Source organism: Laccaria bicolor, genomic scaffold (genome assembly GCF_000143565.1).
Source record: "Laccaria bicolor S238N-H82 LACBIscaffold_33 genomic scaffold, whole genome shotgun sequence".
Taxonomy (NCBI): domain Eukaryota; kingdom Fungi; phylum Basidiomycota; class Agaricomycetes; order Agaricales; family Hydnangiaceae; genus Laccaria; species Laccaria bicolor.
Genome location: NW_001889904.1, coordinates 405,629 through 430,705, shown reverse-complemented (window position 1 = coordinate 430,705; position 25,077 = coordinate 405,629). Strand labels below are relative to the sequence as shown.

Genomic DNA, 25,077 nt, shown 5'->3' with positions numbered 1-25,077 from the left:
TCCCCCTCCAGAGCTGGTTTCTGAGCTTCCACCTCGTCCCTCAAGGCCTCAAGCTTCAAGTCCTTCTGCGCTTGAGAGCTTGTAGCTCATCCGCCTTCTCCTGCGAAGATCATAGCATTGCTTTAAAGAACGTAGCTTGGCCACCAATGCCTCCTTATCCTGCTCAAGAACAGGAGCTCGCTCCCTGGCTTCCTTCGAGCAGTCTCCAAGTCCTGACGCATTTCCTTTGCTCAACTCTGAATTCCCCATCCATCCCTCACTCTCAGCCTGCGACTTGGCCGCAACTCCCTCTGCGGCTTTCAATTCAACTTCTTCGTCGACTTGACTTTCCCTTCTACTCTTCCATTAGCCCAGTATAGGCGTCTTTTCGCGCATACACTCTTATTCAACTCCCTGCTTTCTGTCTTCACGTCTGCCCTAACTAATCCCCTCCATTACAGGCTCAGGAAAAATAGACACCCCTCTCCCTCTTGACAGGCGACCATCCACAATCGTATACGCAGGCACTGCCCTTTCTATCTCCTTCAACGTCATCATCTCCCTCTTCTTCTATAACACAACCCGCGAAAACTACGCCACCACACTAATCGGCATTGTCTCGTAATTATTCGACGATGTCCCGCGTCGTCATCCAGGCATGACGGTTTGGGAGGCGGTCGTTACAGGCTTTGGAGGGGGTTTTGTTCCGGGACTGAGAGAGTGGGTGAGATACGTATGGGGGACGATGAGCCCGCATTCGAGGTTGAGATGGGGAATGAACCGACTGGGGTGGGGAGGAGAAGGAGAAGAGGAGGAGGAGGGAAGTGCAAAAGTGGCAAATCACTCGGTGCTGGGAGGTCCTCTCCTCCCTAGCCCACGAGCTTGATCCACGCTAGGAACTTTGGAGACAGCACGTCGTTTCACATCCCTCTCACCGGGCGAACAGCCTATCGTCCTCCTCATGCGTGCGTTAGTATCTCAGCCTCCCTTGGTCCTCTCGACGAAGTATGGAGCGGTATGATTAGTGCCGTGTGGAGTGGAGATGCTTGACTGAGGGCGGTGGTGTTCGAGGGACAGCAGCAGGTGTGATTACCCATTGGAATGACGAGGTTCCTTGGGTGGGTGAGGAGGTTGGGCAGTTTAGGATTTGGGATGGGGGTCGTGGCGTGGTTGGATGAGCTAGTGATGCTTGAATTTTTGGTCGTCAAGACGGGGATTCTTGATACAACGTGTAGGATGAAAGTAAAAGAGGTTTGTGATGGATGCATGCCGAGCGGTTTGAGGCGCCAGATGAGGACGTTTTGTGGCCGTCAACATCTCCCACCGACTCCGACCTCGCGCACTTGAGGTTCCTCCACGGTAAGTCTTCTATCGTTCCGCCTGCGCCCGCGCTACCCCCACCCCACCAGCTCAACCAACCTCTGCGCACTCCTCTCCCCCTCAATCGCGTTCCTGAAAGCCATCGAGGGGCCCCCCATCCATTCGGGACGCCGTATCGTATCGTATCGAACTCGGCCAGCCGTTGCGTCTCTCGTCCTTTCCCCTTTCGATGGCCACAATTTGCCCTTCGTCCCCACGATCGCTGAAGCGGTGTTGACAACGGGGAGCCAGTTCAGTGGGTCGAATTCAACTCTCCGCCCCTCAGCGCACTTCATTCTCCTTCTTTTCCAGGCGCCGATGTGAGCGAATAATCGAATCTTCCCCACCACAAGGAAGATATTGACCGTAACCCTGGCTTTCGGGAGAGGCAACATCGAAGAGAAATCGTGTGAGCGGTTCGTGTAACATGAACGTTTAGCGCTCAGGAGGACTCGTCTGAACCTTGTCCACGATATCCGCTCATGGGCATTGAACAATGACGAGACAAGATCCCCGCTCCATCGCTTTTACAGCGCGCTGAAACGAGGAGGCATACGTGGCATCTGAATGGCTTTCCCAATGATTGACATAACCCAGAAAGACCGCGAAAGGGTCAACAAAGTAGTGGGGGTTCTGCAGCAAGAATAGGTAGAGAGGAAGTTGAGATGGGGAGGTAGGAGGCTTGTTGCCGCTGCTGAAAGTGGTTGGGGCACATAGGATTGCGGAAGAGCGTTAGTTTTTCATTGACGGTCCATTTGGGGAGGAGGTAGGAAAACTTGGGTGTGCAGGGAATACACTATAGAGCCAACTGTGTAAACAGTCGATCGCTACCACTGGTTTAAAATAGGAACCCACTTGACGTTCTAACCAACTTGACGGCCAGTACAAGGACTTTAAGAAGGAGATATATTGGCACTTGAACACGACGCGCTGAGCTACCGCGCAGCACCTGCGTCCTGGAAAAGGGATTACAGGTATGAACACAGATGTTCAAACGAAGGTGAACTCACTTACCTCGAAATAGGGTCACACTGGAAGGGCAAAACGAAGAAGAGGAGTTGGAGAAGCCCAGGAACGTGCGTAAGGTACATAAAAATAGACCAAAACACGTGTTCACCTCGTGGTATGATTGGGGGTCTGCAACGTCCTGAGCGCCTTCCTTCCCTCATCCTGAACCTATCCACCTTCAGTATCTCAACATGAGCGGAGCGGGCGTTCTTGCGGGTGCTCACCACTTTGTTGCTCGCGACAACACGTTCATTGACAACTCTGTGAGTAGGATGGTTATGATGTGAATGTTCTGGTGAACTAAACTGATAGTGTGAATCTCGGGCAGATGCACATCAATTATGGCAATAGGACGATGTCCGATGGGGTCATCCCCCTTATGCCAAATCCGAGCAATCGGTTCACCGGCCGCAAACAAGTCATCGCCATACTCGAGAGGCATTTTTCCAATGCAAATGACTCGTCTCAGGGACGAAAGTTCTTTCTGTTGTATGGAATGGGGGGTATTGGAAAGACTCAGATTTGCTTGAAGTTCATTGAGGGAATGTCTGACTGGTGAGTATCATGGCAGATCTAACCCTTACTTCTGAAATTTAAACTGCCTTCAGTTTCTCTTCTGTTTTCTGGATTGATGCTTCTTCAGTTGGCACCATCACACAGGCACTCAAGGGTATCTGTAATCTTCCTGCAGCCCAGTCTAGTGGACTGGATGGCTCACCTGAATCTGCTCTTCACTGGATTGGCTTGCTGAAAGAGAATTATGTGGTGGTCTTTGACAATGCTGATGTTCTATCACCTGCTGAGCTGGAGGCTTATCTTCCACCTGGAAGAGGGGGAAATATTCTAATAACTAGTCGCAACTCCAACATGAGAAATCTAACTTCACCTGGGAATTCTCTTGAGGTAACTGAGATGGAAAAGAATGATTCTATTGAGTTACTTCTGAAAGCCAGTTACTTGGATCTATGTTCAATGGAGTTTCAAACTGAAGCTTCTAAGATTGTGAAGGAGCTCTCATTCCTCCCTCTTGCTATTGATCAGGCTGGTGCTTACATTGCTTCTGGAGCCACTACTATCAAAAACTATCTTTCAGAATATTATGAGCATCGAACAACATTATTAACCCATTCTGAATTTACTGGAGCTTCTAAGTATAACAGAACTGTCTATGAAACTTGGGAGCTATCATACAAAGAAATTCAACAAAGGGCTAAATCTGATGATTCTCATAAGGCCAATGCAGCCAATAGTGCAATGCTCCTTCTGGAGATATTTCCTTACTTCCATCATGAGGGAATTACTGAGGAAATATTTTCTTATGCTGCTCTCCAAGAAGATGAAGCAGCCTCTCACCCTGAATTGCCACTTGCCAGTTCTATGCTGGATCGGAGACTACTTCCTTTGAACAAGGCAGGTACTTGGGATAAATTACTTTTTGGAGAGGGCATTCGGATGTTGCTGTTCTTTTCCTTGATCAAGAAAGGACCATCTAATGGTGTGTACTCAATGCATCCACTGGTTCATGCCTGGGGAAGAGACAGAATGTCTTTGAATGACAGGGAAAGATGTTGCTTGATGGCATGTGTCACTTTATCTTGCTCACTGAGGTGGGATGAAAACCAACCATATAAGTTTCACAGAGTCTTGGTAACACATGTAAGGGCAAATATGCAGTATTCGAGATCAGAAAGTAATCAAAATGGTATCAGTTACTTGGATGATGCTTATGCCAACTTTGGAAATCTCTTGCGAAACCAAGGATACACCAAGGAAGCCAAAATCTTGCAGATTAAAGTTTTGAATACAAGGAATGACATTCTTGCAGTAGAACACCCAGATATCATCAGAGCTATGGAAAATATTGCATCAACAAATCGAGACCTGGGAAAATACACAAATGCAGAGAAGCTGGAAATCCAGGTTCTAGATGCAAGGAACAGAATTCTTGGAGTCAAACACCCAGACACAATCAGAGCTATGGCCCACCTAGCAGAAACATATACCATGCTGGGAAAATACAAAGAGGCAGAAGAGCTGGAGATGCAAGTTCTGGATGCAAGAAACAAAGTTCTTGGAGTGGAACACAGAGATACAATCAAGGCCATGGCAAATCTAGCAGGAACATATAACTGTCTGGGAAGATACACAGAGGCAGAGAAGATGGAGATGCAAGTCCTGGATGCAAGCAACAGAATTCTTGGAGTGGAACACCCAGATACAATCAGTGCCATGGCAATATCTAGCAGAAACATATCTTGTCTGGAAAAATACACAGAGGCAGAGAAGCTGGAGATGCAAGTTCTGGATGCAAGAAACAGACTTCTTGGAGTTGACCACCCAGATACAATCAGAGCAATGGCAAATTTAGCAGCAACACATTATTACCTGAGAAGATACACAGAGGCAGAGAAGATGGAGATGCAAGTTCTGGATGCAAGCAACAGAATTCTTGGAGTTGACCACCCAGAAACGATTAGAGCAATAGCAAATCTAGCAGCAACATATGGAAACTTGGGAAAATACACAGAGGCAGAGAAGCTAGAGATGCAAGTTCTGGATGCAAGCAACAGAATTCTTGGAGTTGACCACCCAGACACAATCAATTCTATGGCAAATCTAGCAGCAACATATCGAAATTTGGGAAAATACACAAAGGCAGAGAAGCTGGAGCTGCAAGTTCTAGATGCAACAAACAGAATTCTTGGAGTTAAACACCCAGATACAATCAGTGCCATGGCAAATCTAGCAGAAACATATCAAATGTCTGGAAAAATACACAGAGGCAGAGAAGCTGGAGCTGCAAGTTCTGGATGCAAGAAACAGAATTCTTGGAGTGGAACACCCAGATACAATCAGATGCCATGGCAAATTTAGCAGCAACATATTATTATTTGGGAAAATACACAGAGGCAGAGAAGCTAGAGATGCAAGTTCTGGATGCAAGCAACAGAATTCTTGGAGTTGACCACCCAGACACGATCAGAGCAATGGCAAATCTAGCAGCAACATATTATACTTGGGAAAATACACAGAGGCAGAGAAGCTGGAAATGCAAGTTCTGGATGCAAGCAACAGAATTCTTGGAGTTGACCACCCAGAAACGATTAGAGCAATGGCAAATCTAGCAGCAACATATCGAATTTGGGAAAATACACAGAGGCAGAGAAGCTGCAAATGCAAGTTCTGGATGCAACAAACAGAATTCTTGGAGTGGAACACCCAGATACAATCAGAGCAAGGGCACATCTAGCATCAACATATTATTCATTGGGAAAATACACAGAGGCAGAGAAGCTAGCAGATGCAAGTTCTGGATTCAAGAAACAGAAACCTTGGAGTTGAACACCCAGACACAATCAATTCCATGGCAAATCTAGCAGCAACATATGAAAACTTGAGAAAATACACACAGGCAGAGAAGCTGGAGACTCAAGCCCACACATTAAAGGACAGAGTTCCTGCAGCAGAATCTCATACAATTACCACCACACCCAATGTCCAGGAAGCACAGGAGATTCAAGTTCTTAATGCAGGCACCACAGGTCATGGTGAACAAAACTTGCATTCAACACATGTTGCTTTCAATCATCCAGTTGAAGCAGTTCTTCCAGATACAACAATGAATTCTGAGAAAAAAGGTATGTTCTTTGGTAATTGCTATTTGAACCCCCTCTGATGTCTTTATCCTCAGTCCATTCCTTTTCCAAACTTGCAAAGAGAGTTTCAAAATTTAAATCCACAATGTCACATTTGTTTCATAAAGGGAAAGATTTTGATGATGACTTTACAAGAAGCAGTACTTAATTCACCTTCTAGTGATTTGTTTCTGTTTCACTGATATTCTATGTTGTGCTCATGTCTTGATATGCTGTTATTTACTAGATGCAAGCCATATTACCTTTGACTAACTTACTGTAAAGAAATTGTAAAATTATTGTGACTTTTCTTTGACAAACATAAGTATTATCTAAAGAAATATCACAATATTTTTACAATTTCTCAGACATTGTTACCATAAAACTATTTGAAATTTCTTGACAATTTCTTTACAGTAGTTGGCTCAAGTTAATGTGGCCTGCATCCTGAGTGAATGAAAAATCTTTTTTGTCTGTTTTGAAAGGGGCTCTGACAATAGACTGCTAGACCTATACCCAGTTAATTAGTCCAGCTGGAGGTCATAACCACAACAATAGACGTCTCAACAACAAAGACTCAAAATTGCTAGAGAACTTTGTATAAATGTATTCACTGTAACAGTTATTTTCTACTGTTTCAGTGTGGTTGAATGCAATTAACCACACTTTAAATATTATCACACTCAATAGAAACAGGACAGGTTCAAGACCTCCACACTTTAAAAGAAAATTCCAAAGCTCAACTGTTTAAATGGCTATGTAACACTACACCTTTGAAAGTGATGCCTGTAGCACCAATTTATGGCCAGCAACCACTGTGCAGATTGAAATCAAGCCTACCAGAGGAGTTACCACTGATGCTCTGGAAGCACCTACCAATGAGTGCTACAGTGGTCAAGTAAGTTTTCACAGGAGTGCAGAATGGTTAAACATGAAAGGTTTCACTACACTATGCAAGATTTCAACATGTCAACACAGACTTATCCAGCAAGTTCCCAAAGATCAACAACATATTCTTGAGGTCACAAACAAGTCTGCTAATGCAACTTTGAACAGAATATATGTCACTCAACAACCAATACTTTACCATCCCCCACATAATCCACATGGACTCCACTGGATTCCACTGGCTTCCACTGGCTTCCACTGGACTGGACTGGACTGGACTGGACTGCCAATCACAAAACTGGACTCCACTGGACTCTCCCAACACAAAACTGGACTGGACTGGACTGGACTGAACACTTAACTGGACTGGACTGGACTGGACTGGACTGCCACAGACCTTAAGCTAGACTTAGATTTCAGAGAAAAAAGAAAATTTAAGTATATTTAATAACTACATAAATTAAATTTAATACATTCTATATTACAGAGAGGGGGAGGGAGTGAGGGAAAGGAAGGGGGGAGTGAAAGGGAGGGGGGGAGGGAGGGAGAGGGAGTAAAGGGGGGAGGGAGTGGTGATCAGGAAGGGAAAGAAGGGGGGAAGGAGGAAGGGAGGGGGTGAGAGTGGTGAAGGGGGAGGGAGTGGTGAAGAGGGAGGGAGTGAAGGAAGGGGAAGGGGGGAGGGAGTGGAGGGGAGGGGTGGTGTTGCTGGGCCCTCGTCGCCGTTCGTGTGTGGCAACACTGGGACCTCGTTCGTTGTTGTCCCATCGTCGTTGCCTGCTCTTCATGTGTTGCCCCCTCTGCACATGTCGTTGTCGTTGCACGTTGTGGGCCGCTTTGGTGACGTGGCAGTGGGCGGTGGTCATTTTTCATGGGGCAAAGGTCGTTTTTCATGGGCGCTTGTTATTTTTTCGTCGGCAGTCATCCTTTTTCGTGTGACGTGGCAGTGGGCATGGATGTGTGGTGGTCGTTGATGTGGGCGTGTCGTCATCGTCAATGTGTGATGGTCGTTGACGTGGACACGTCGTTGTCATTGTAGGGGGTGGGCGCTCATCATGGTTCGTCTCTGGTGGGGGTGGGCGCTCGTCGCGGTTTGTTGACGGACAGTGGTGGGCGCTTGTCTTTTGCCCTGACATGGCTTGCTGTTCCGTGGTGCCGTTGTCATGGGGTCGTGGTGCCATTGTCGTGGGGTCATTGATGCCTGTTGTGGTGAGAATGGAGGGATGGGTGGTGGGGCACACGTACCATTGGCCCATGACATTGCCACGTCATGGGCACTGTCCCTCGTTCTGTGTTGGCATCGTTGACGACGTGGATGTCGTTGGCGTGGGTGTCGTTGGCTTCACGTGTCGTTGATGTGACGTGGCAGTGAGGGGTGTCAAGAGTGGTTGTCGTCGTGAGTGTCGGTGGTGGTGAGAGGGTGGTGGTGGAAGGGAAAGGGAAGGTCACAGTAGTGTGACCATGCCACAAACAGGAGATGTGACGATATGACATGCCCTCAAGTAAGTCATGTGACATCACCCCACAGACTGAACAAAATCATGAATCCTTATTGCAGCTATCACGTACCCATACTTATATGTAAATCATTAGCCTTCCATTCATAATTGTATTTGATTGATAGGAATACAAGTCTGGCTTGTTCATTGCATAGTCTATTCCGCTTTTTTTGTAGTATTCATAATTAATAATAATAAGTAATAAGTCATAATGCACTGGAATCACTGGAGTCCACTGGACTCCAGTGGAATCCAGTGGACTATGATTGGACTCAGAGTCCAGTGGACTGGGACTGGACTCAGGAAAGTGGCTTGTAGTCCAGTGAGAGTCCAGTGGACTGGACTGGACTGGACTGGACTTGAGTCCAGTGGACTGGGCATGGTGCAAGCCAATCTGGCCTAGCAACTGGGCCACTGGAATCCACTGGACTCCACTGGACTCCACTGGAATCCACATGGATTATGTGGGGGATGGTAAAGACCTCCCATTGGCCAGCTAGCTGCACTCCAAGTAGGAACTTAGGAGGTGGACAGTTGTAATCAATTAAAGCATGGTCGGAAAAGTACAGTGTGAACAAAGCCAGCGTGCTTGGGAGTCAACTTACTTGGAGACTTGAATAAGAGGTTTTAAGCACAGTATCATTCAGATGAGACAGCATACTTGTACCACCAGTTAGGAGCATAGTGACATAATAAAAAGCTCAAGGGAGTTATAAAAGTCCGATAAATTTGTGTTTCATGTCAATAAAGAAAACTGTGTTCAAGAACTTTACATTTGAGCAACCAGGTTCCCTGAAAGACATACTTTGTTCTATTGAACTATTCTAATACCACACCCAATAATAAAACCCTGTTTTACAATGAAAACTCTTGAGACTAAACCTAAGAAGACAAAAGTGGTATTTCTTAATACCAAAGGCCCTCGAACTCTTGCACCAAGATTGTGATAGTGTGTGTGAGTGTTAGGTGTTAGGGTTTTCCCTGACACACTTGATCCTTGTTTGCGTGTTTCACACTTTCACGGTCATCCCCGTGCATCATGTATCACTGGATTTCAGCAAGCATAGCTATGTACTCTCTGTTGTGCGCCGCTTCCAGCTCATGATCTAAGTCTACATCTATCAATTTGGCATTATGGAGACTGTCCCACTTCCCATAGTGATTGCAGTCTCAGGCGTAATAGTAAGGACTATCGCACATGAAGCAGGAGCCGTTGGTGGGAGGTTTGGCACTTTTGATGCTATCATCTCTTGGAAAGGAGATGCCATTCGTGACCCTGCCTCTTGGCCACTTTGAGGAACAGGCAGTGCCACTCTTCTCATTGTGTTTATGGAATGTTGCTGTGTAAACCTCAGCGCTCTCATCAGTGCTTGAGTCACTGCCGTCATGCTGAATTAACACTGGAGGATCAGCAGGAGGGTCTGACGAGGTGATTAGTGTTTAAAGGTTCAGTCCATAGGACCGCAAAAAACCGGTGGACCGAACTGAACCGGACCATGGTCCGGTCTTTTTTTCGGTTGCAGTTGCCCCAATTTGGGGTTGGTCCAGTTGCCGGTTGCCTCATTTCAAAAATCTTTTAAAACCGTTCAAAGACTGGTTTTAATCGGTTGCAACTGGTTAAACGGTCACGTGCGTTACATACCCTTGTAACCACATTTATTGTCTTTTATTGGGTTTTTGTTTCATCAAAAACGGTTAAGAATTAAGAAAGATATAACCAAATCCATACTTTACCTGAGTCTCTATGAGATGTAATTCGGTTTCAGTCATAGCTATGTCAAATCTTCATTAAATCTCTTGAAAATTGGTAGAATGACGGGTATTTATATGCTTTACTATTTTATATAACCCGTTTATTTTTCAGAGTAATAATGGTTGAGATACAAATGGTTTATATTGGTATAATAAATTATACGCAAAAAAACCGGTCTGGATCGGTCTGAACCGGTATCATGGACCGCAAAAGACCGGTCCTAGGTGGTTCGGTTCGGTTCCCTCAATATCTGGGTCGGTCCTGGACCGGTTGCGGTCCACGGTTGCGCGTTTTTGGGGCAAAAAACCGGACTGAACTGAACCTTTAAACACTAGAGGTGATGTGTGCTGTTCTTCCATAGCATTCCTTGCCAGGGACTGTTGTCTTGTCTCCTGGGCTGATGGCAGTGTTATGAGTGTGTATGTGGCTACTTTGCCAATCATTGATTAGGCTTGTAGCCAGTTGACTCGCAGCACTCTGCAACGCAAAGATGGATGGGCAGGTCATGTCTTTGAGTTCCTTTTCCCACTCAATGGGCTGATTGCATAATATGATCCACTGTGCCAGGACCATCCAGGTCATCAGGATGAAGGAACATGTGGTGAGACCCTATGTTGTATGAAATCTATAGGGTCCTCAGTCATGTGTCCCTTTTGATGAAAGAACATGGCTTCAAACTCATACAGCCGTTCACAAGACCAACGCAGATCAAGGAACTGAATGCATAAACCAATCATCATGTGTTCCCAGTCTTGACGGAAATATGTTTGATTAGCCAATGGCAGACATTCCCACCAGCTTTTTGTGCAACCGGACCACTTGTAGGGAGCCATGGCAGCTACACCTTCCTTCATTTTATTGCTCATCCTGGCCAGGAAGGACATAGAGCTGATGTACTCAATGGCAGGTGGAGCCATGTCCATCCCAAGCTGGCACTATGGAAGAGTTGAGCTTATGGTTCAGCTGTCACTCATCCAAGTAAGGAAAGGATGAATACAGTTGACTAACCCAGCCTGGAGGGGGATTTCCACCTCCACCAGGAGGACCACCAGGAGGGTCACTGGGTGGGCCACCAGGGGGACCACCATTAGGACCACCTCCACCGCTGCCAGGGCCATTGCCCCCTGAATCGTTGTCTGGAGGGTTACCTCCTGGGGGAGGGTTGCCTGGAGATCTAAGATCTTCATCACTGGGAGAGGGTATGAGGCAATTGTCCTTGAACTGGTAGCTTGTCCAATGTGAAGGCACGCTGCTTGCCGGAGCTGGCAGGTGTTCTGGTGCTCTGTCAAATAAGTGAGGAGGCATCTATCTACTAGCAAATAGGACAGTCTGTGTGGGTTTTACAACAGGCAGAGTTTGCTGCTCAATGCCCATGTCGACCACAGGTGCTGTAGCAGGAGCATCATTCACTGGTAGTTCTATTCGACCCATGCCAGGCATAGTGGAGATGGCATGATGACAATGGGCAATGTCGGATATAGAGGCAGGCATAGACACTTTGATGCTCTGAGTGGTGGTAGTGGGGACTGCTGAAGGTGCATATTGAGGAGTAGGAATGGCGGAGGATGTGTATTGAGAGAACACTCGATTGGACTGGGTGTTAGTGTGAAGATCTGCTGATCAGGGTAATTTAGCAAACACTTGATCTAGTGCTCTAACTTTGTAGCTAGCATTACTAGCAGAACATGCGGCAATAACAGCTCCAGTAGGAGCAGTTTGGTAAACCCAAGCCCAAGTGGTTTTATAGAAGACAGTCAGTACTTTCTGGTGCATCCTGTTAGCGGCAGCTACTGCAGCTTCCGTTAAATGACTGACTCCGTCTTGGTAAGCGACAGGGATGTAGTCATAGTCTGGGCATAGAAGAAGCTTTCCTACTTCCTTGTGAGCTGTTTCCTGTCCGAATTGAGAGTGAATGGAAGGACAAGTCGAGTACATGGTGCTGATGGACTCTTGCTCGTCGGTCTGGAGGAAGATCTTCCTCATAGCATTGAAGTACTCTTTGATGTGGGAATTGCAAACCTCGCAACAGTGCTGTAGAACTACAAAGGCAATTAAAATATCTTTTGGGTTGTCGTGCCAGGCCAACATTCAAAGCATTTTCCATTCTGGATCGAAAGCAAAAGGTTGACGATCACCTTCTTCCAGGAATGTCTGGAAGGCTCCAAGAATTTGGTACATGGCTAGATAAAGCTGAGCCACATCCTCAAGGAACATAGGAGGTACCAAATAGTACTTCACAGAATCCACCAAGTATTTGCTGATGTATTCTGGTGTTAGGTGCACTTGGGGAAGCTTGTCTACAGCAGTCAGAAGATCAACCCATAAAGCTTGAGTATGGGGTGCAGACCAATGCCATAAGAGGTCATGGATCCCTTGAGAATCTGCTATGGATTTCCCAGGTAGCTTCCCATTGATGCCTCTGAAAAAGACTAGAGGGTCATCATCAACCGCAGGGTTGAAACAGGGGTGGTAATGAGCTAGGGAAGCCAAAAGAGACTCGTCATAGATCATGACTTTCTCATATGTCAGAATCCCTTCAAAGATGTGCTGGGGTATCACAGATCTGCCAGAACTCCTATTGCCTAATGAGGAGATACTCGATATGGTTGTCAAGTAAGTGAGGGAAGGGGCTTCCAAGATAATTTGCCTGGTCTCCTGTAACATAGTTAGGTTCAGACCAGGAGGATTGATCACAATTGGCTCAATGCTGCCTTGTAGCATGCTGGAACCAAATGGAGGGAGGGGTAGTGGGGCAGGGGCTTTCTGTAAAGATGCCCCAGGTTTGGCAGGTTTGGATTGCAACGTGGCTGTCGCTTTTCCCTTCGCAGGAGGAACAGCTGGGGTGTTAACACCCTTAGTGCTCTCTTCCGCAGTTGGTGACATGGTGGTTGCTTTTCCCTTCACAGGAGGAACTGCTGAGGTGCTGGCACCTTTAGCGCTCTCTTCTGCAGTTGCTTTTCCCTTCGCAGGAGGAACTGCTGAGGTGCTGGCACCTTTAGCACTCTCTTCCGCAGGTGGGTTGTTTTTGGAGGCCACTCTAGTTGAATGACCAATAGTCTTCAGTTTCTCAGAAGAGTCAATGATATAGACAGTGGGTTTGGAAGGGGTAGCCATGGTAGTGTAGCTGGAAGAGACGGAGCAGTCATCCGTCTCTTATATACACAAATGGATTGTAAATTTTCCTGACCAGCTGGGTAAACTGGTTAAGCGAGATCCTTCATCTGTAATGTGATCAAGTGGCATAGTGTAGTCAGAATGATTCAGTTGGGAGAGGGGTAGACTGACTGAAGGTTGTTGGTGGGACCACAACCAGACCCTTTTAGACTGGTCCTGATTGGTCCACAACACAAAAAAAACCAGTCCAGACCAGTTATGACCGGTCTTTTGTTAAAAAAATTATTGTACCACAGAAAATAAATATCATCTTATGTACATGGCATATATAGATAGATATTTTAATTCTCTGTAGACTGATTAAAAATTTAAGCAATTCTGTGAAGATTTGACTGAGATATGGCAAAAACAGAAAGGATATACACTAACTGGGAAAAAAGAATGTCTGGTCATTTTTTGGACAAAGTTGGTGCTGTAACACAAGAACCAAACATTTTCAGAACTAAGCTCTGGTGTATGAGACATAGCTAAGGAGGTGTAGATTGTACATACCAAATCTGGGGATGAATGAATGAGAACTCAAGATAAGGCAGAGCATTCACTGTGACAACTTCCAAAAATGGGATTTGACAAAATAGGAAATTCTGAATGACTGCAACCTACTGAAAGCAATTCACAACTTGAGGAAGAGATATTTTGAACACTGGATCTCCCTGCTATTGTTATGAGTTTCATAAAGTCTCTGGGCTATAAATTTTTATATCCTCCTCTAAAAGGTAAATTTGAACTTATTCTCCATTTTATGTATTTTTCACTCAATATATTTGTTGGAATGAGGCAAAATGACTCCCTATTGTTGTTTGTAGTGTGTATAATACAAAAGGTAGGTAGAAATGTTAAAATGAACATTGCATGATGTCTGTAGAAGCTAATTCCCAGAGTTTTTCTGGAAGTAAACAAATATCTACAACATTGGTCCTTCTTTTCTGCAAGAAGAAAAAATGCTACCATCCTTTTGAATTGATCCATGGAGACTCAGGATGTCTTTTAAACAATGCCTGAAGTATAGCATGATAGCAAATAAATTTACACTGGGTATAACTTGAAAAGTCCCCAATAAAAGTACATTTTGCAAAGAGCAAGAAAGCTGTGGGGTCTCAGATCCTTGTATAAATAGGACCTCTGTTTATTTTTTTGGGATAGTGTTACTAGGCATGATAAGTGCCTTGTGAAATATTTTCAACCCCAATCCACCAAGAAAAATGTCAAGGATTGGTCCAGGATGATTGCTCTATGCAAAATGTACTTTTGTTGGGGACTTTTCAAGTTATACCCAGTGTAAATTTATTTTCTATCATGCTATACTTCAGGCATTGTTTAAAAGACATCCTGAGTCTCCATGGATCACACTTATTACATGAGCTTGGTAGCAAGATGATAATGGTTAATGTCTAAAGTACGAAAGGCAATTACAAACAGATATAAGTCCAGCATTAGTAAGCATGGCTGCATGCATCCTCAACTCCATATCATGAATCTCAATGTCAAAGATGGCATTTCACTTCTGTCTTTGAAGGATCACACTATGCCATCCTATATGTGATCTTTGGCCCTTGTCTCATCTCATCATGTGCTTGGGCACTCATTAGGTAGTCATACAATGCCCACTCAACCACTCAGCACAACGACACAAACACCTCGCAGAAACAGTGCAGGTGACTTTGTCAACTCAATAATCGAGGGTCATGTAGTGTTTGAAAAGATTGGCGCTCTTGAGAGCTGAATGTGATACTGGATTGAAATTTTTTTGAAGACTGCCGATAATTCTGGAAAGAAGGGCAACATGTTTGACAGTATAAATACTGACTTTCATTTTATAACAATCAAATGATGCTTTACCCCATCACAAGGTGATGGCTACAAAGAGCTGAGGAGGAAAGGTAAAGAGGATGTCCTTTCATGCAGTCGTAGGATTGGAGGTTACTCACCCACCCATTGCAGGTCAGACCTCCTATCTGGAATCTTTTTGGATACCTATTAACTCGGACATACCGCCAGCCCTGTCACCCTGATATTTCCACCTTGGTCTTTTCAAGTTGACGTTTTTCGACTCAGAAATGGAAGTGCATGGGTGGCCCGATAACTAGCCATCCATGTGTGTGTTCTTGGGTGATAGTGCATCTGATGCACTGGTTACACACATGAAGATATTCTTGGATGCTGGGATCTGGCTAGTCATGGTGTTCTAACCCCTATGCCAAAGTTAGTCCTAGTAGCTATTTATTTATATTGATCAAGTCTCATCATTAGACTTCAGCTTCATTCATTGGAGATCTCAAGACTGAGGCTCGCCAGCCACTCGTCATCATCCACGGGGGGCCTGGTATGAGCCATGATTACCTTCTGTACACCACTCACTGCATCCAATCAGTTTGGTTCATTGATCCAGAACATGCAGGCCAAATACACTGCTTCATGAAAAGGTGAGGTGAGCATACAATCTATGATGTAGCGGAGAATAATCAATACCATGATGCTTCAGGATCCCAATCGTTTTCTATGATCAGATTGGAGGCGGTAGTTCAACGCATCAGCTGGATGCACCGAAAGACTTTTGGTCCCCTGATCTTTTCATGGATGAACTCAATAATTTACTAAAACATCTCGGCATTTATGATGATTTTGATCTTTTGGGTCAATCATGGGGAGGTAAAGGATGCATACTATATTTTTCAATCGACTTTTAACCAGGAGACATGCGTAGGAATGCTAGGAGCACAGTATGCAGCATTGCAAACCCCAAAGGGCTTAAAATGCCTGATTATTGTGAATTCCCCTGCCTCAATGGATCTTTGTGAAGCTGGCATGAACACTTTGCTTGAGAAATTCCCCACGGAAGTTGTGCAGATGATGCATAAGCATGAGGCAGACAGGACGACTCATGAACAGGAATCAAATGGGAATACCAGATTTGGATGAAGAAGTTTTATTGAAAACATCTTTGCAACATGGACCCCATACGTGAAGTCCTAGTTAACAGCATGAAGGCTATGGAAAGCAAACCAACAGTCTACCAGACGATGTTAGTGTCCTGCGAACTGACCTTCTTGATGATTTTTACATTCAAATAGGCAGGGTCCTTCTGAGTTTGTAGTCACTGGGACTCTGAAGGGTTGGACAATTATTGATATTTTACACAACATCTCCTGTCCCACTCTGCTTCTTAGTGCACCACTCAATGAGATCCAAGAACCTGCCATCCTTCCCTTCTTTCTGAAGATTCCCAAAATCAAATTGGTCAAATTCTAAAACAGCACACACCTTGCCCATTTAGAAGAACCAGACAAGTGATGGATAAGTGGATTGCTCAGTCTGATGTTTCGTTCATTCAGATATTTTAAAGTTGTTCTTGACTTTTTGGAGGGTGCGAACTAGTTGCTCAACTACCGAATTCTACATATTTTCCAGGAACTTTGGTAACACGAGCTGGACGATTTCAATGACAGACAAGATGTCAAATTCACTGTGGGAGGGAAAGCCCAAGTTGCAGGTTAGAGCAGTGGGTCTGGTCTTGCAAACACTGAGAGTGTGTGTGGGTTCATTGCACTTGATACGTGATCAAGGCAGTTGCAACGTCGTGGCAGCCTTTGCACTTTTATGCCCACCGAATCCCCAACAACAGACTTCTTGTATTTCTCTACTCGCCCAGTACTCACTACCGCTGCGCCAATTGCAACGCTCCGTCGGAGACTGACTGGGAGAGACGCTGACTCCGTCACATCATTTTGCAAGGCGACGCCGACTCGGAAATCAGCCTAGCAGGCAAGTGGCTTCATGCCAGGTTTTTACCAATTTGACGCTCTTTCAAGTACCAACTTTTTGCCGTGGATGAACAGCTAGCTGTGAAAAACTCCACTTGACTTCGCCTTGTGATCTTTTCACCTTTCTGACTTATATCGTTTCAACCTTCAATTGTTGGAAACCACGAATTGTGTTGCATCCGAGCCCAGCAGCACTTGCGAGAGAGAGCCGCTCGACTTCGTCTGACCATGTAGCGTGTCACGGAAACATTTGAGATGAAGCAAGCCAGTCTGCCGGAACAAGACCACAAGACTCACACCAACTATACAATAACCGAGTTTTTTGATATTTTCCGATCTCTTCAGCAAATTCTTTGAGGAGTGTGGTGACGACGAATTTAGTTTCGTTGCATGAATATGTATGCCTGCACGTTATAATCTTTCTTCCGGAGCAGGTTCACAATGAGGTAATGCCGGCTTCCTCATCGAAAACCTAGCGCGAGAACCGAGGTAATATTTAATGGGTCGCTTTGGGCGATCTGGTGAAAGCCTTGCAGGGAGGCCGCTGGCACATACAATGATGATGATGGAGCGTCACGAAAGCATAAAGAAGCACACTCTAACTAAGTAACTGTAGGAACGATCTGCAGGGTGTCTGTCAGGTTTCTGTCAAGAGATCCCTGACGCTTCGTTTCACTCCTGTGCCTTCCTGTGCGCGGTCCTGTTATGGTAAGATGTTGAGAAATAAGCAAATCGCAAGTTAGTTTCTTGGGAATGTTTTTCGTCATTTGTACATGTGGCATCCACATCTGACTCAAGACTCGTCAACAGCCTCCATCTGGCCTTCCTGCTTGCACTTTAACGGCACCCAGACTATGAACTCTGATCTGAAATGGCCTTATCTAATATCTTCTTCAATTGGCTCAGACAATTGGAGCCTTTCGTCGTCATCAGTGTCATTTCTGGTCATTATTTGCAGGGGCAGGCGTACAAGCAATTGGAGAAGCTCCAACCACAGTCTCCTAAATTCTTGATTTTCATGTGCTGAAAGAGTACATTCAAAGTTGCACTATCAACGATGGAAGCCCATTGCTTTTGGAGACCCCTCGGCGCTCATCTGTCCGGACTTCTGAACCAGCAAGTCGTCTCCACCCCTAAACACCAACATGCGATGATATTGATATTGAAAGGGACGCGCGCCTCGCGCCATCCTCGACTCTGATGTGCTAATGAGCCAGTGTTCTGCAGCCTGCCCAGAGGGGCGGACGGGTGAACAAATTTCCGCCCATCGACGCTTCAAAGTCGCCATCGGACCGAACGGTCCGCTTCTCCATGCATTACCAATGCAGTTCTAAGTACAAAATGCGGCCCATCGCTTCTTGTCCTCCCACCCCTCCACTGAAAAATAGAAATTCCACAAGATGTCAGCGCCCAAGATCAAACTCAACAACGGCCTCGAGATTCCTGCCATTGGACTGGGTCAGTCGCCTAGTTCAATAAACTTGTTTGATGGATCCCTTATCATGATTATCATCCAAAGGTACATGGCAGTCGAAGACTGGCGAAGTGGCATCTGCAGTTGAATACGCGATCAAAGAAGTAGGATACAGGCATATCGACTGCGCTTGGTGAGAGAGGAATCTTCCGAATACATCCCCTTTCTCTGACGTTTTTTCGACCCTGTAGGGCATACGGGAATGAGAAGGAGGTGGGTGAGGGTATCCGTGCATCTGGCGTCCCCAGGTCCGACATCTTTGTGAGTCTTTGGTTCAGGACACATATCTTCTTTCGACGTTGTGGCTGACATATCCCCCTCTATGACCACAGATCACCAGCAAGCTCTGGGGGACATATCATACTCGTGTTGAAGAGTGCCTTGACGAGACTTTGGCAAACCTTGGGACTGATTATCTTGATTGTAAGACCTGTTCCCCATCAGTGACCGGGAGGCGAAGTATCAGAAGTGCTGACCCACCTCTCCACAGTGTATCTCATCCACTGGCCGGTCCCGCTTAATCCCAAAGGAAATCATCCCGTGTTCCCCACCCTTCCAGATGGGAAGCGCGACGTAGCTGGTGAATGGGATCTCAAAGACACGTGGAAGCAAATGGAAGCAGTTCTAAAGAAAGGTTTGTTTGTCATCGCTCGGAACATGTCAAACCTATCATTGACCCGGCAATGCTCAGGCAAAGTGAGGTCGATTGGTGTATCCAATTTCTCTGAGGTCAAGTTGGAAGAAATCCTCCCTACTGCCGAAATTATTCCGGCTGTCAACCAGGTGAATATATTGATTCTACCATTTATTACTTTTCTGACACAAACGTGTGTGGATATTCAGTTAGAACTTCATGTGTATAACCCGCAACATAAACTCATCTCGTACTTGAAGTCGAAAGGCATTGTCCCGCAGGCGTACTCACCTCTAGGATCAACGAACTCCCCGCTGCTCACCGACGAATCAGTCGTCCAGGTTGCAACGAGGCACGCACTCCAACCCGCGGACGTCCTTCTAGGCTATCTCCGTATGTTGTATAATATCAGGCTAGGGGGAATATTCTAACATCCCTTTACAACCCAGTCGCCAAGGGTATAGTCGTGCTTCCCAAGTCGGTTACGCCCGCGCGAGTCGCTTCCAACTACACCGGCACTATTGCGGCATTGGAGAAACTGGATGCATCCGATATCAAGACCCTAGATGGTTTGGCTGCTGGCGGCAAACAGAAAAGGTCCGCTTGTCATGTTGTTCTATCTTGTTTGCCTGCAAGTGCTAATACTGTCTTTGATGTCCGTCATAGGTTCATTACACCTCCCTGGCGTAAGTCTCCCCATTTAATCTTGAAAGTTTACGCGTATTTACTAATGTGATAGCTGTCGATTTGGGCTTTGAGAACTGGCCCAAGTTGCCGTGAGCGATAACGCGGTCCATTCAACCTTCTTCTAGTACGAAACCCTCACGATAAGTCGCTGAGTTATCGGAGGCAATCGACCGGGCGCCTGTTAGCTAAACTGCCGATGAAATAACTATACCCAGCTGGCATCATGATGTGCCCTAGATTTTTTGTATTGACATCATTGAAAGGATTCCATACTCACTGCGCCGCGGGCTGGTCGGGATGAAGTTATTTGCACACTACAACTGTCATACAAAGACAACCATCGACCCCACTGCTGATTCAATTTCCAACGCCTCAGTCCAGACTGCGCATCTAAACTCTGAGAACATTGAAGTAAGCACAAACGGAGCCGACAGACACGAAGCTGTTTTAGATCCGAGTCCTAAGGGTAGACCAGCCTCGTAAAAGGCTGAAAAGCACCAAGTCACTAGACGACGCTTCGACACTGGTTTAATTTATGAGCTTGGGAAAAGTTGGGGCGTAAGTAGATAGCCTAGAAAGGAGGTTGGTGAGTGCGGTCGTAGTGCGTTGTCCCCTTTTCAAATGTGTTCAAATGACTCGCGCAGACTCAGCAGAGCTTCCCATGGTGTTACATAAATATCCTTTCATTTTGATGCTTGCAACTCGGGCTCGGCATGCGTCTTGGCCCTGCTATGCAAGGATCTGGCCGAAACATAGATATCTCTCTCGGAGTCTTTTCGGTGGCAAACAAGGAGCCAATTCAGGTGGTGATGGAACGGGATCGCAACCTCGCTTCGGACTGAATACGGTAGCTATGAATACGACAGCCAACAAACAGCCAAAGCCATTGACACGAGGATCATGAGCGCCAAAAGCGCCAAAATATTGGGAAGTAATTTATCGTTTGTTCGCTCTGCTCTCTATGATTTTTCAGCGTTGATAGGAGTAACCGCAGAAAAAGAGAGCAACATTCCTGTTTCGTGGTCATCAATTCGAGGGTGCTAGGGAATTCGAGGCCTCGATCCACTTTAGGCTAACCCTGCTGTGAGCAAATGGATGGCAGTTGTCAACACATGGTGCCGATCCCTCGTATAACGGGTCCAGGCTCCAGGGCTTGTTATTACCACATGAGGGTCGAAAATTGGGAGATTGACATATCTGCCAGCCTACTTGCTATGCGCGAGAAGTATTTCCTCAAACGCCCGACAACCAGCGCCGCGGTCTCCCTTCGTACCTGTAGCCACTCGAAACCGCCCGGAGTATCAAGCACGAAAGGCAAATTCCAGAGGCCCGTGATGCACCTGGATTGTGCGCGGTTCCCTCCTTTGTTAGATATGTATCTCGACAAGATGACCCGTACAAGCATTCAATTAAAGTGTGATTTGACACCCGATCGTAATCTCGCTTATGGGCTGCCAAACGACCACCCGGCGCTCTCCGTCTCCAAATGTCGTAGGCCCGTTGTGACCCTTAGAACTCGTTGCAGGGGGAAAGCAACCAAAAAGATTAGCACGCGGGAGAGAGCTAGCGAGGGCGGGCGATCGACACGTGGCGGGTGGAAAGAGGCCGTTACGTCCAGATCGGGTACAGTTTCTCTTCGTGATGCAATTCCAAATACCGTCGAAGAAATCAGCCAATGGAGAACAGCGCAAAACTTTGTTGGAACCCTGTTGTCATTCTTGGTTGGTTCCAAGTTGGTTCATAACTTTCGTGTTGATGCGTTGAAATCGCCGATTGGGCCACAGCTCCGTCTATCGTAGATGGCTCCCCTCCCAGATTCCTTAAAACTGGGCTTGCTTTTGTGTCGTATTCCCTCATCACCTCCCCCATTTCTAAGCTCGACGCGCTTCTCTATATCTTGAGGCCCTCTCTCGACTTTCATCTCCAATATTCCAACGTCAATACGCCATGCCTTCTGCAGTTGCCATGACTAGTGGACGCGACCTCGACATCACCTCTGATGCTATTGACGAAGGTATGTTGTCATCACACAACTCTTGTCTGAACGCTAACGCTATCACCGCCTAGTCAACGTCATCAAGGGGAAGCTATGGAACGACACGTCCGAATTTGACGAGGCCAAGGACAAGTCTCAGTTCCGCGACTACGAAGCTGCTTGTGATCGCGTCAAAGACTTTTATAAAGAACAACATGGTGAATCACTCTCTCGTTCGATGTCCGCTAGTCACCGACTGACGTCTCTTTTATTTTAATTGTAGAGAAGCAAACATTAGCTTTCAACATCAAAGCTCGCGTGGAATTCAAGAGCAAGAAACGCGCCCGTATGGGTGTCTGGGAGGCAATGGAAATGCTTAATACTCTGATTGACGAGTCAGACCCGGACGTGAGTTCGATCCCGTCGGAAGCCACACCAAAACTTGACCTTCCCTTCCAGACGAGTATGTCCCAAATTGAGCACCTGCTGCAGACCGCAGAAGCCATACGAAGAGACGGCAAACCCGAGTGGATGCAGGTCCGTCTTTATCTAATATCTAATCTCCACTACCTGATTGTCATTGTCATTTCAGGTGACAGGCCTCGTGCACGACCTAGGAAAATTACTCCTGCTGTTTGGTTCTGAAGGTCAATGGGATGTCGTCGGCGTAAGTTTAGCCCTTATCTCACTTCGTTGAACCCTAGCTAACCCTTCCCTGAAGGATACCTTTGGTAAGATACTTCCCTACAAGCTACCCTTCAAGGCACCCTTTCTAATGGCCCCATCTTGCGTCATCAGTTGTGGGCTGCAAGTTCTCAGACAAGATCATCTATCCGGAAACGTTCAAAAACAACCCCGACACGTACGACGCAGTGTACTCCACCGAATATGGTATCTATAAGCCTCATTGCGGGCTAGACAACGTGATGCTATCGTGGGGCCACGATGAGGTACGCCGCACAGCGAGGCCTCTTGCTGGCTTACCCTTGATACCTTTTGCTTATCAACGTCAATCAGTATCTGTACAACGTCTTCAAAGATCAAAGCTCGCTGCCGGCGGAGGCACTAGCGATGATACGATATCATAGCTTCTACCCGTGGCATAGGGAGGGCGCCTACTCGCATCTCACGAACGATAAAGATGCCCGGATCCTCGCGGCTGTCCAAGCATTCAACCCGTACGACCTGTACAGCAAATCCGACGAGCCCTGTGATCCTGTCAAACTGCGACCCTATTATGAACGCCTAATTTCGAAATTCTTCCCTCCGGTGCTTGATTGGTGATTATGCCATATGCCACCCAACCTTTTTCTTCCCTATCTTTGCTCAACATACTATCAACTTGTATCTATTCATTGCATTGTTTCCATAGTTCAGTATCGCTTCCTTCCTTCCTTAGACATTGTTTCTATAGTTCTTTCTAGTTCCCACTCTCACTCCCATAGATGCGCATCCCATCCTATCATTATTCTAGCACGTAGTAGTAATTTATAGACCCAGAAATACAGCATGACTTGACAACTTGGCGGGTGATCGATCACGAGCACAAAACTTTGCAGCTTACAGCCATGCCGGCAGATCAAGAAGTACCAGAAAGCACGCTGCCTTATCCTCCCATCCACACGGACAAAAAGTTTGTCGTACTTTCAGACTGGTTCGTCGCCTCCTCCTTCCTGCTCTTCATACCCCATTCGTCTCCCTCACCCGACCCGATGTTTCTCCCCTTCAACAACGCACCCGACTTCTCCTGATTCTGACATTTTCATACACACAGGGATGGGACCATCACCAACTACGATTCCAATGATTGTGAGTTCTCTGGCCATGAGGGAGTCCAAGGGATCCGGGGCTGATTGTCTCTTCTATTTGACAATAGGGATGACGGACAATCTAGGCTTCGGAAAGGAGAAGAGGAGAGGTGGGAATCTCGACGTGTTGGCCGGAAGGTCGACTTTCAGGTGGGTTCGAGATAGCGTCTTGTGTTTTTCCGGTCTATTGACTACCGAGCCGTCGTTATGCAGAGATTCATTTCGGGAGATGCTGGAGAGCGTTTCAGCGAATGGACATACATTCGAGGAATGCAAGGAGCTATTGAAGAAAAGTACCCCCAACAATATCAATTTGTCCCGGCCAATTTGAACCTCATTCATCCCTGGCAGATATCAAATTGGACCCAGGATTCCGCCAATTCTATGAATGGTGCAAAGCGCACGACATCCCTGTCATCATTGTCTCAAGGTAACGCGCCATTTCCTGCATCCGTTCATCTCTCATCAATCTATCTATTTTTTTCTCTTTTTTTTTTGCGATTATTCCGACCACGACTACGACTGATAACCCCGACGACACCTACGAACAATATAAACAGCGGAATGGCACCCCTGATACGTGCGGTACTCGCCAACCTCATCGGGCAAGAAGCCGCCGAGGAAATTGAGATCATCGCGAACGACGTCGTCATTCACCCGTCGGGGAAGTGGAATATCCAATACAGGCACCCTTCCAGGTATGTCTCTAGCGTCCAAATGTGGTCGGTCAGTTGTCCTGGCCTCATCACGTTTAAATTCATTATCACCTGTTATTCGCTGGGTGTGTATGGAAGTACTACCCGCCGGGCAAAGAAGTCCTCCTGCAGGGCTTGAGTGTTGGGAGGTGTTTTCCCATGGAAAAACTCCTTCAATACCATTTCACATCATCATTGCTGTTGACAACGACAAACGAACGTTTGTGCTAACAAGTCTCCCCAGCGGATTCGGGCACGATAAATCTCAAGCCATACTACCATATCGAGGTCTCCCGAATCCACCGACACTCTTCTTCTTTGGCGATGGTGTTTCAGGTGCGCATCCAGGTCCTGTCGCTGAAATAAAATTCTCGCACTGATCCAACATACTTGCGTTGATCCTTGTGATGATGATCTACAGACATCTCGGCAGCGAAATACGCCGACGTCCTCTTCGTCAAGACAAAAGCGGACGGGGAGAACGATTTAGCGGCCTATTGCCAACGTGAAGGAATCAGACATGTTCTGTTCTCTGATTTCGGAGACGCGTTGCCGGTGGTTGGGAGTGTGGTTAGTGGAGAGATGAGTGTTGAAGATGTTGTTGGTGGTGCGAAAAGGGAGTAGAGGATAGAATAGAACTTGAACATAAATTCGGCGCCGGCGCACATGAGGACTTCAACTAGAAAAACCTACAATAGAGAATAAATGTACAACGTCGTACTAGAACATAGACAATCATACAAAGACGAAG

At 46.3% G+C, this 25,077-nt stretch overlaps 7 protein-coding genes across 7 annotated transcripts; 5 read left to right on the top strand and 2 right to left on the bottom strand.

The window, feature by feature from the left end:
* Nucleotides 1-2,176: 2,176 nt before the first annotated feature.
* On the bottom strand, nucleotides 2,177-2,429 carry LACBIDRAFT_307093 (uncharacterized protein; the record flags this gene model as incomplete). The annotated part of the gene is made up of 2 exons (XM_001885710.1): nucleotides 2,177-2,294; nucleotides 2,353-2,429. 2 exons carry the CDS (start codon nucleotides 2,427-2,429, stop codon nucleotides 2,177-2,179), a joined length of 195 nt encoding a protein of 64 aa, XP_001885745.1.
* Nucleotides 2,430-10,699: 8,270 nt separating this feature from the next.
* Nucleotides 10,700-13,232, bottom strand: LACBIDRAFT_331399 (uncharacterized protein; the record flags this gene model as incomplete). The annotated part of the gene is made up of 5 exons (XM_001885709.1): nucleotides 10,700-11,053; nucleotides 11,127-11,423; nucleotides 11,463-11,711; nucleotides 11,778-12,157; nucleotides 12,254-13,232. The coding sequence occupies 5 exons, from the start codon at nucleotides 13,230-13,232 to the stop codon at nucleotides 10,700-10,702; spliced, it is 2,259 nt and encodes a 752-aa protein (XP_001885744.1).
* A 1,531-nt stretch (nucleotides 13,233-14,763) lies between these two features.
* LACBIDRAFT_307089 (uncharacterized protein) lies at nucleotides 14,764-15,015 on the top strand (the record flags this gene model as incomplete). The annotated part of the gene is made up of 2 exons (XM_001885774.1): nucleotides 14,764-14,831; nucleotides 14,886-15,015. 2 exons carry the CDS (start codon nucleotides 14,764-14,766, stop codon nucleotides 15,013-15,015), a joined length of 198 nt encoding a protein of 65 aa, XP_001885809.1.
* A 3,438-nt stretch (nucleotides 15,016-18,453) lies between these two features.
* LACBIDRAFT_331398 (uncharacterized protein) lies at nucleotides 18,454-19,941 on the top strand (the record flags this gene model as incomplete). The annotated part of the gene is made up of 10 exons (XM_001885773.1): nucleotides 18,454-18,511; nucleotides 18,573-18,660; nucleotides 18,719-18,788; nucleotides 18,860-18,950; nucleotides 19,018-19,161; nucleotides 19,219-19,310; nucleotides 19,371-19,554; nucleotides 19,611-19,758; nucleotides 19,828-19,847; nucleotides 19,901-19,941. The coding sequence occupies 10 exons, from the start codon at nucleotides 18,454-18,456 to the stop codon at nucleotides 19,939-19,941; spliced, it is 936 nt and encodes a 311-aa protein (XP_001885808.1).
* A 1,019-nt stretch (nucleotides 19,942-20,960) lies between these two features.
* Nucleotides 20,961-21,647, top strand: LACBIDRAFT_331397 (uncharacterized protein; the record flags this gene model as incomplete). Its single annotated transcript, XM_001885772.1, has 1 exon — nucleotides 20,961-21,647. One exon carries the CDS (start codon nucleotides 20,961-20,963, stop codon nucleotides 21,645-21,647), a length of 687 nt encoding a protein of 228 aa, XP_001885807.1.
* A 148-nt stretch (nucleotides 21,648-21,795) lies between these two features.
* Nucleotides 21,796-23,107, top strand: LACBIDRAFT_307087 (uncharacterized protein; the record flags this gene model as incomplete). Its single annotated transcript, XM_001885771.1, has 8 exons — nucleotides 21,796-21,862; nucleotides 21,916-22,041; nucleotides 22,107-22,231; nucleotides 22,283-22,360; nucleotides 22,416-22,490; nucleotides 22,545-22,554; nucleotides 22,622-22,773; nucleotides 22,841-23,107. 8 exons carry the CDS (start codon nucleotides 21,796-21,798, stop codon nucleotides 23,105-23,107), a joined length of 900 nt encoding a protein of 299 aa, XP_001885806.1.
* Nucleotides 23,108-23,391: 284 nt separating this feature from the next.
* Nucleotides 23,392-25,067, top strand: LACBIDRAFT_295209 (uncharacterized protein; the record flags this gene model as incomplete). Its single annotated transcript, XM_001885770.1, has 8 exons — nucleotides 23,392-23,477; nucleotides 23,598-23,632; nucleotides 23,700-23,781; nucleotides 23,845-23,924; nucleotides 23,983-24,061; nucleotides 24,192-24,329; nucleotides 24,571-24,662; nucleotides 24,748-25,067. The coding sequence occupies 8 exons, from the start codon at nucleotides 23,392-23,394 to the stop codon at nucleotides 24,948-24,950; spliced, it is 795 nt and encodes a 264-aa protein (XP_001885805.1). The 3' UTR covers nucleotides 24,951-25,067.
* Nucleotides 25,068-25,077: the final 10 nt, after the last annotated feature.